General features: G+C 41.0%; 1 protein-coding gene across 1 annotated transcript in view; it reads right to left on the bottom strand.

The window, feature by feature from the left end:
* Positions 1-10,959, bottom strand: part of evlb (Enah/Vasp-like b) — a 45,574-nt gene extending 34,615 nt beyond the window's left edge. Inside the window, exon 1 of the mRNA XM_046061010.1 lies at positions 10,784-10,959. Within this exon, the coding sequence (XP_045916966.1) occupies positions 10,784-10,788 (5 nt within the window). The 5' untranslated portion in view covers positions 10,789-10,959. The remainder of the gene's footprint in view (positions 1-10,783) is intronic.

The raw sequence follows: 10,959 nt of genomic DNA, 5'->3' as shown, positions 1-10,959 counted from the left end.
CCCCCCTCCTCCCACCTCCCCCCAACTCCACTCTCCTCTCCCGTCTTCCGGATTGGCCGAGGCGGGGATGCGTAAGCCCACACGGAGAGAGGGAAGAGAGGCGAGGAGGAGGAGCGACAGATTTTAATTCATCTGATGGCTCCCATCTTTTCTCGCATATGATTTGAGGTGGCATGCTTGGGTGGAGCTCTGGATGCAACACAATCATACACACTCACACACACACAGCACAGGCATATTCACACACTGGTGCGACAGCATTCACTGGATGTTCATTAACAGAAACAGAAAAAGCAAAACATCCCTCTGTCGGAACTTGATAACATGTTTGGCTGTTAATGTAAAACCCACATTTAGAACCATGTTATATATATCTGAAGATGCATTTACATATGCAAAAGCTGCAAAACTGAATTAAATTAAAATCAGTGGAAGGGTCAGTGTCGACAGCAATAAAACAAACAATAAGCAAACATATTTGAGCGTGTAATGCCAACATTTGCCCCGTTAATATTTCCTCTCTCTGTCTATCTACATGCATGTAGATTATAAGTTATGTACATTAAGTGGTGTGTGGCCTTTACACTAATCTCCTGGGTAGGTTCCACATCACAACGGCCTGCCAGGAACCAAAAAATCCCTTCCATTTTACTGTACATCCTCTGACATCCCAGGAAAATATCCCATCCGTGTTCTCTTTCTAGTACAACTCACTGCGCTCACATCACCCACATCTGTCCTGCTGTGTTTTGCCAGCAGGCAATTTCATAGATTAAACAGACTATAGAACTGTTGGATGACATGGTTAGCTCTGTAATCATTGTGGACAGCAGTGGACATTGCAATTTGACAGCAATTTTGTACTGTTAAACTGCCTGCCGACAATGGAGTTTGGCCACAATGAAATGTCATCCTTGTCCTTTTTATATCCGTGTGATATTAGTTCACATATTTTCCTGGGAAAAAATTATTAACTTCAAGTTGGATGCAAATGTCTGCTTGCAATGAGTTGCATCATGGAGCCTTCGCACAGAAATGAGGAATGATTACAGCTCCATAGAAATTTAAGCACAGATTGAAAGGGGTGTACCAGCAACACATATTTAAAAAAAGAATGGTCAAAATCAAAGACATACTGACTTTTAGTCCCTAGTAGTGGAGTTCACCTTTAAATATATAAACAGAACAAAACATTTTTATAAAAAATCTGTTTTCAGGATTTTTGTACGATTAAGAGCCAGCTGAAATTCTCTACAGTCTCAATAGCAACTTGCAGCCACGTCACTGCATACATCTCTTAAAAACAGCTGTCAAATGCCTGCAAAATCTACTGCAAAAAAAGATCTCTATCTAATGCTGGGATAAGACTCCACAATGCTTTTGTCTTTTGAGATGCTCACTGTGTCAGATTAGGTGATCATAGGGTCATAAAGTCTTGCTGTGACTTTAGCGCTGTGGGAATGCAACTACACGTTGGACCTTGACCAGCCATGGATTTGCATAACGTACATAGGTGATTTTTCCTTCATGGGTGGTAGAAAGAGGGTGAGTGTGCTGTTGTGCAGCCTACATTCAGTTCGGTATTGTGTTCTGAGGGTCAACAAATGAATGGTAAATGGTCTGTATTTGTATAGTGCCTTTCTAGTCTTCCAACCTCTCAAAGCGCTTTTACACTACATCACATTCAATCATTCACACAAATTCCTACACTGAGCCTAAGTGCTCATACGGAAACTGACATTCACACACATTCACGCACCCCGATGGAACAGCCATTGGGGCCGATTCTGGTTTCAGTATCTTGCCCAGTGACACTTCGACATGCAGTCTGGACAACCCGGGGATTGAACACCTGTTCAGTTGATTAACAGGCAACCCGCTCTACCTCCTGAGCCACAGCTGCCCCAATCACCTGAGATTGATAAAACAAGTGTTATTAATTTGGTATAATGCTTTTGACATGATAAAATAAAAATTGTTACTGAAATTTTGCTTGACCAGATTTATGCATGTGCATCAAAGGGCACTCTTCAGGGGTCAATGCCACAGAATGTGTTGTAGAAGTTGTCATTGGTGAGAGAGGGCAAAAGATTCTGACATAATAGTTTTTTTATTGGGACATCATGAGGCATCCCAAATGCTGCGTCAGTTGTCTTCTATTATAACACGAGCAACTGTTGCACCCGATGCACCCAGACATCTGTCAGATTCAGACCATTATTGGACTGTTATTGTGTAGTCTGATCCGGGCATTAAGCCTTTAAATCTCCTCTTGAGACTTAAAAGTTTACGTTCTTACAAAAAAGTCAAAACATCTGCCAAAGCAGGGAGATGATTTAATCTATTTTTGATACAAATCACCTTTTTTCAAAACCTCTAAAGTCTGAGGCATGTGGATCTGTTTGTTCAAACAAGTACACCTATCTGTCTTTGTCTGTGCATCTTGATCCTTGAAAGAAGGAGCGTTTTTTTTCTCCCACAGGCGGCATTGTTTCTTGTTTTCTGAAAGTGTTGTCCCAAAAGTTGAATATGAGAATGAATCATTTTTTCAGAGGGATGTTTTCTTGCCAGGTGTGAGTATATTGTGGGGCTTCAACTTGATTAATAAGCTAAATTAACATCTACAGTAGCCAGTGTCCACACAGATTGTACACAGGACAGTTAAATCAATAAAAGACATTCTTTACTTCAGCGCCACGGGCAGCATCATTTTCTCTTAAACTCTTGATCTATGAACAGACTGAGCACACTGGGCCACATTTATACTAAAGCAAATGCTTTCTGTCTGTGAAAAGGCAGCGAAAGACTGCTCGCTGACTGAATAGTAACGTCTGTTCAAAAAGAGACGAACCTGTTTACATATTCCAGTTGGGTCTCTGTAAACAATATATAGTATATAGTATGTATATATAGTATGTATGTAGAGTATGGTCTTGACCTGCTCTATATGAAAAGTGCAATGACTTAGCTAGCTTCTGTTATGAAGTGGCGCTATATAAATACAATTGAAATGAATTGATTCAGGGCTCACAGATGGGGAAGAGAGTAGGGATGATTTTACAATAAACAGATCAGGAAAGGGGGTTGGAGTAGTATTTTGGGTTTTTAAAAAAAAGGTGGAGCGAGGACAGGCAATAGAGGAGTAGACAGATGGAAAGGCAGGTAGAGATACGTGTCTGGGTGGGAGAGAAAAGGATGGAGAGAGAAAAGAAGAGAGGCAGAACAGGAAAGGTGAAAGGACATCCAGCCTCCATTTACAGTATGCACCCATCCCCCATCCCTCTCTCGCTCTCTCTCGGGTTAGACCCCGGTAGCAGATTGTATTATAATCCTCAAAGCTACACACCTCAGTTTCTACTGTGTGTGTGTCTGTTTGTGTAACTATATGTGTATGTATGTGTGTGTGTGTGTGTGTGTGTGAGGCAGGGAGGAGAGAACAGAATAGGAGGATGTGATGGAGCCTTGGGGTTGAAAATGGGTGAAAATCACACAGAGCAAAGGGTCCGTGAAAAATTTAGCAGCTGACAAGAAACTGTAGGGAGGAGTGACATCAAATTTGGGAAGAGACACACAGACAAGTTAATGAGGTCACTCCTGTGTTAAATGTGTAGTACTATATTTAGTTTGTGTGTAGAATTCATGTTGAAGGTGCTCCTTGTACAGACTGTGAAAACAAATTTCCTCCACTGAGGACAATAAAGAATGAATCTGAACTGAATCTGAATCTGAAGAGTGTATACATGTGTAACTACGGGTGCTAAATCTGAGAGGGTTTTGAGTTTCCACTCTATTAAGTGGTCAGACTCAAACACATGACATGCTGGAAGCCGCTAGGTAGTCAGAATCAAAGCATGTTTAATAAGCACAATAAATTTCCGGTGTAACTGTCAAACAAGCAACCTGTTGTAGTATGTTGGCATCTTTACAGCTCCTTTGCTAGAATAGGATATTGTAGTATCTTTTCCAGTAGTGTGTCTTCCTTTATCCAGTTTTTGGTAATGCCAACATTATGGACTGTTAACAAGAACGTGTCTACATGTAGACGATGCACATGTGTCTTGGCTGCATCCCATCATGTCACATTTCTGTGACAGAGAGCATAAAACTCAGTGACAGCATATGCCACAAAACCTCTTACTGACATAGCTGCATGCCTCTTTACTATGATTCACACACTAACACACACCACATGAAGCTGCCACTGAGTAGACAAGTCACACACTTGCATGAATGATGTTGGAAAAATTCAGGCAGTCTGTGTACACATCCTCCTACAAATCAGTACACACACACACACACACACACACACACACATTGATTTAGAGACAACGAACGCCTAGTGCTAATGAACACTTCACCTTTGATTGTTAAGTTGTCAAATAGGGGACACGGTTCACCCACTATAGATATGAACACCCTCAAATGAAAGATGAGTGAAGGGACTTTGGCCATTTTATAATTTCTAATCCAATGTGGTGGGGTCAAAATGACAAAAAATGTGTTACTGTCCAAATACACACTGATTACACTGTATATTTTTCTAACTATCCAGTCACATGTTGTTCTGTATAATCCAATCTGACCTCTCACTCCCTCCATCCCACACCCACAATCCACCTGTATGCAGTCACGCTATATCAGGTAAAGTGAGGTGGAGAAAGAAAAGGGATTAAATGAGTGGTGGAGGTGTGACAGAGAGGAGGTTAAAGATCTCTGACGTTTCCTGTCTTCTCAGTTAACTCACACGAGCTCATCCTTTCAGGCCTGGGGATTGAATTTCCGCTGCAAACAAACACACACATGCAGCATGCGCACGCTGTCTGACTCACATGAGCTGATCACTTCAATTACGCCACATACCAATGGGAGCGGGCAAAGAAGAGGCAGAGCAGGGGAAAAGGAGGCGGGGGTGATTCCCCTCTCATTCACAAAGATTTGATTACCTCTCTCTCTTTCTTAAATACACACACACACACACACACACACACACACACACAGACACACGTCTGTGTAGATCAGCTTCAGCGCTCTGCCTTGTGACGCCTCAGTGTGCATAATTATGACTCATAAACCGCACTGTTGTCACCCAGAATGCACTGTGTTATTATACAGATTCACAACACAGACAGGACACGTGACCTCACACCTGACACTGGATGTATATAGTGTTCAACATCCTTCTCCATTTTGTGTTGTGTGTGTGTGTGTGTGTGTGTGTGTGTGTGTGTGTGTGTGTGTGTGTGTGTGTGTGTGTGTGTGTGTGTGTGTGTGTGTGTGTGTGTGTGTGTGTGTCGGACTGCATCATGAGAAATGTGGCTGTTATTGCTCACAGATGTGATGTGGCTGCAGCATCGTGCACAGGCATCGTGGTACAATCTGTAAGCTACAGCTTCTGTAATATATGAATATATATTAGTCACTGGGAGTCCATTCATTTTCCTCACGCAAGCAGAGAAACTTAACAACAAGCAGCTGAACTTTCAGTGCTCATACACTCATGCAGATGTCTGTGCATTCTTGTTTCTGCCCCATTAAGAAAATGTTTTGATAAAAGATTGCTTGCAATGTAGCTGGCAATTGCAAAATGAATGTGAAATTGATGAGAGCTAATAAAAGCACTGCAGTTCTTTGGGGCCTTTAGTTCAAAGTCAACTCAACCATATGTTTAAATACTATAAAACTGAAACCAATTGTCTCCAAAGTGCAGCATTCATTCAGATATATTTAAACTTCCACAGACAGATTTGAGCTATAAACACAGCACTGCACGTTACCAGCTTTTTAGTTGAAAAACATCCAGCAGATACACAGCAACATTTAGGCTACGTTCAGACTACAAGCCAAAGTAACCCAAATCTGATTTTTTATCTCATGCTTGTCACTTTCAGGCCTGCAGTGTTTCCCTAGCCTTAGAGTCATCTTTGTGACTACCTGACAACACTAAGCGCAACAATCACTCCCCTTTTAGCTCTTTTTTTTGGTCTCCACCATCTCATGAGGGAAGTATCTGGCTCTTTAGCTGCTAAATGTTTCACAATGTTCACCAGCTAGTCGCAAACTGTGTCTGTCTGCCATTTGGTGCTCAACAGGTACCACAAAGTAGGTCTTTAGAGCTTTTTCACTGAAACGTCTGCAGAATGCAGCTGCTAGATTGTCGACTGGTACCAGGAAGAGGGACCATATCTCCCCGATGTTGGCCTCTCTTCACTGGTTACCAGTCAAATATAGAGTTTATTTTTAAGGTGCTGTTAATTGTTTTTAAGGCATTACATGGATTGGCTCCATACTTCAGACCTCCTTACGCTGTATCACTCATCCAGGCCCCTTAGATCCTCAAACCACTTCCTTTTAGTCATTCCACAGATGAAAACAAAGATTGATTGTGCCTTTTCAGTTGTGGCCCCAAAACTGTGGAATCAACTTATTGTTATTATCAGGCCATCCCCCCCACCACTGAGACATTTGTCATGTCTTAGACCATATTTTTATTCTTTGGCATTCGATTTCAGTTTAGGGACACTCACTTAACTGTCATGTTGGTTTATGTTTCTATATGTTTTATTTGATTGGTCTGTTTTTTAATCGTATAACTTTGTACAGCACTTTTTCAACATTGGTTGCTTTTTAAACGTGCTCATTGACATGACATGTGTGGACATGACACTGATGAGAGCTGTGACACTTAACAGCCTGTAAAAAGCAAAACAATGACAACAAACATGCTAAAATTCTCAGAAAAGCTGAGTGGAATGTGGATTTTATTTCTTCTTGGCTGGGTTTCCCTCAATAATAGACCAGAGACACAGAAATCATTAGTGTGTATCTTAGCGGTTCCCATTAGATTGTTTATTAATAATGACTTCTCTGCACGTAGGCCTTAAATTAATTACTACAGGAACCGGGTGATAATTGTCTATGGGTTCATCATGAGTGACCCCTTTAACATAGAGATAGTTATTTGATCCATTGTTCATTTAAAAATATTTATCATAGCACCTTTAACTATAATAATAATAATAATGAATTTTGTTTATAATGCACTTTTTCAACGAAATATCAAACTATTCACCAGATGGTGTTTCAATGGTTATGAAGCCTCGTAACTGATGAGTTGATGAGCCTGAAAACTGTTTTCAAGACCTATTTTTAGGATAATATAATTGTTACAAAGCAGTACAGTGTTCACCATGTTGAGGGAACATGAGATGACTGCATCCTGCTTTTGAAAATTTTCCAACATCTCTGGAACAAATGAAAGAAGAAGGAAAACCTCAACTTTAAGATTGTAACTTTGTGACAAGAGTATTGAATAGCACACACCTGTGCAACTTCAAAACATACAGCTGTGCACTGAGGGAGAAATCTGACCTCCACTGCCAGATGACTCTTTGGTACAACGGGACATTACAGGCAATACTATACACTAAGACATTTTGATTTATTTCAGTTCAGGCACCAGATGTGTGCAATATTGGTTTACAATGTAGGTGTATTATAGAAAGTTATTCCCTCCTTTCTGCAAAGCAAAAACACATCATACATTCACTTTCGCACATTAGCCTGCCTGTTGGTATGAATGAGGTCCCCTGTTCGCCCTTGTCCAGCACTCATTCAGCACACGGTTACTATTAATGTTGGTATTCATATGGGTCACACACATACCACCAACTGCTCCTGTCAATACACATCAGGCTACTGTGATGATGTTGGATCAATATCACCCACACCTCACTTTCAGAGCATATTGAACCCCTCCAGTCCACGCAAATGGAGGTGGTGGCGATGGTGGGAGGCCACCACGGGCAGGCTCAAGCCGCAGGCAGGACCACACATCAATCCTGCTGTCAAACTTCACGAGAGGAGTGGGTCGCTCACATGCAAATGTACAAAGCAAATGTACAATTAAAATGTAGTTCAGTGGCTTACAAGGCTAAATCTTAATCAAAGTGGTACCTCTTAGCCTGTGCTGTTATTTGCAGTATTTTATATCTCCAGACATTTGCATAAACGGGCAGTTAAGATGAACTGATCATGAATTATTTCTAAATGAAATGTCAATTTTGCATTGAGTCAGTTTTATTAGAAAGATGGCAATTAGATAACCACCATTGCAATAACAAGATAGAACGCATTATTCAAGAGCATCATGTCAGAAACTGAAAAGGAAATCTGCCATTTTTCACTTCATCTAACTTAAGATCTCTCTGTGATGGGAAAAAAAGTTTAATTTCATACTACACCACGCAAGCCAGATGGCTCCAGGGATGAAATGAAACTTTTTTCCCCCAGTGCTCGTGGGAAAAAAATGCTCATAAAGCAAAAGAAAAGTGTACATAATATATCCAGGAGTTATTGGTGTCATGTCAGACCAGTAGATCAACAAGGAAAAGAGGCCTTTCCAAATCACAGCCTGTTAATCAATAAGTGGGAGAGAGGGGGAAATGGTGGAGAAGGAAACTGGAAAGATAAAATGATTAGCCTCCAGAAGAGGAATCAGACATTCAGGCTCCATCAAGACAGGGATCAGTCCTTCAACCCAAATCCCAGACTAAAATCACCAACCCTGGCTTTACTATTCCAGGATTTTTTACCCAGAGACATACAGCCCCTTGAACCTCTCCACAGCTGGAGATAGTTACACTAATATGTCTAATCTTGATGAATGAGAAACAGACATTGTAACTGTTCAAGCTACAAAAAAGCCAAACAGGATTAGATCAAGACATATCAAGCAAGCATGAAATTTGGTTGATTTTAAAACCAAATTCAAACTTTATATGAGATAATATGTAAGATATATATATACAGAGAGAGAGAGAGAGAGATAATACCGATACTGTGTATATATCTGACCTTGAGTAATGTACTTTTGAACTTCAGCTCACAGCACTGTGATCAATGCTCATTGGATCACAGTACAACTGTTTGTGTCCTCCTAACATGCTTACTATAGTTGCCACTTAAAACTGCATTAAGTACTGGTGTGTTGTGGTGAGTCAGAGTCTATGTTGCCACCTACAGAGCACCTCTGTAAAGCACAGAATCACTCATTAAATAACAGATGAGTATTGAAGTGGCTGTCAGACAAAACCTAAAATAAAGAGTCTATCAGCAGACAGCTTGTCAGGGTAGTTTACATCAAACAGAAGCTCCTCCATAGTTACACTTCTGTGACTGGCCATGGTTTGTGAATCTATTTAGACCTGTCCTGTATATTTTGCCATATGTAAGTGTTAATATGTTTTGAAGGGTTTTAGTTCACTCACAATGCAGGAATAAAATGTGTTAAAATTCCCCCCATACATACTAGTTCTAAGCAGCTGAGAAAGTGGCAAAGTGACAGTGACAAAGTATACTGAATAAACATCACTGTAAAAACATTAACTAAAAACATTTGATTTGTACTGTTGATGAACGCTATCGGCCCATAATGAAAAGCACAAAGGAAGTGGAGGATCTGCTCTTAGCTTTATAAGATAAAATAATATAAATTGTGGATGGCGGTAAAACAGAAAATAATGAAACAAAAAAAGTCTTTTACCATTTTCTGTTTCTCTATTTCTCGCATAGTAAATGAAAAAAACAGTACACAGTGAGAATTAGAGTATTGAGAGTATACAGTCCACACTATATACAGCACAATTACTATAAAGTAAGACGTAACATAAATGTATTCATGAGTGGTCCTGGGTTGAACAAGTCATGTGATCTGCAAGATCTATAAACATTGTGATGAGAGCTGCAGTAGGCTACTTGGTCAGGTCATTGGTCTTTTGTCTAATTTACCACCTTAAATCCAGCAAGCTAACATGCCATTTTAGAGTGTGTTTGTAATGACAGTGGAGATAGCAGCAGCACGGAGAAAAGCAGTGGGATGTTGGGGGGAAGGGGTCAACTTGTTAAAAGAGACACTGACTTAGAGCACACTGGTGGCAATATCCCACTCTGACCTTGGGACACACATTTTCACACACAGATTTCAATGCCAACAACAATTGGAGTCAGCTCAGTCAGCTCTGTTCATGGTGAGGGTCCCACCCACATCTGTGTAGTCGCAGGCTTGCAGATGATTGGCTGCTGGTGGGGTACTGCAAGTAACACTCCACATCATAGGCTCTTACTGTCAGCCAGTAAAACCAGTGTCCCTGAGACAGTTGGATGCTGTAATGAATGCTCTCGTCTGATTGGTTCTTCGGTGGGAAGGTGTGTGCGCGTGTATGCGCATGTGGGTTTCATCTATGTGCGTGCACATACATAGGTGTGCCTACAAAAACGAAGCACATGTGATTGCTTTGTAAATCCCGCAATCAGCTATGAGTTACAAATAAGTATCATAACGCTTATAACAATTCTGCACGTGTAGTCTGGTTTCCATGACAACACCTCTTTTTCTCTGCACACAACCTCCATGTGACACATCACAGAGCAAACTGGAGTCAGAGATGTTAGCTGGTTTCATCAAAGCCCCGTAGCTCTGTATTTATGGCTGTGGAAATCTGCTCTCAAAGCAGCCGCTCCTCTTAAAGGTCCATATTCTGTCGGCCAACAAGTGACCTGCCGGTCAATATAAGCGCGTGGTCCTCTGATACACCTTTGTGCTGCGGTGACATGCACATCACAGGCCTCTGAATAAAACTGTGCCAATGAAACGAACAATAAGCCCGTTAATACAATGTTTTGGCTGATCTCGCTATATCCTTTAATATCCCATAATAATGCGCAGTGAATCACAGCAGTCTGCGCTTTATTGTGCAGCAAAAGAGCAACGCATGCATCTGCTTACCTCATCTTCCTCTCCTGCCCGTTTGAATGAGATGAATAATGTTTTCTGTCTGATTTGTCCTTGAGTTGAGTTCTAGTAATAAAAAAAATCCAGATCCAGCAGCAGCAGTTTTAATAAAAACTGCAATGCTGCCAGCGAAGCCTGCAGCCGGCTGGGTGTGCAGATGTTGAGGGTGG

This window comes from Micropterus dolomieu, linkage group LG10, assembly GCF_021292245.1.
Source record: "Micropterus dolomieu isolate WLL.071019.BEF.003 ecotype Adirondacks linkage group LG10, ASM2129224v1, whole genome shotgun sequence".
Taxonomy (NCBI): Eukaryota; Metazoa; Chordata; class Actinopteri; order Centrarchiformes; family Centrarchidae; genus Micropterus; species Micropterus dolomieu.
Note: the sequence above shows the minus strand (reverse complement) of the source record. Positions and strands in the feature narration are given on the sequence as shown.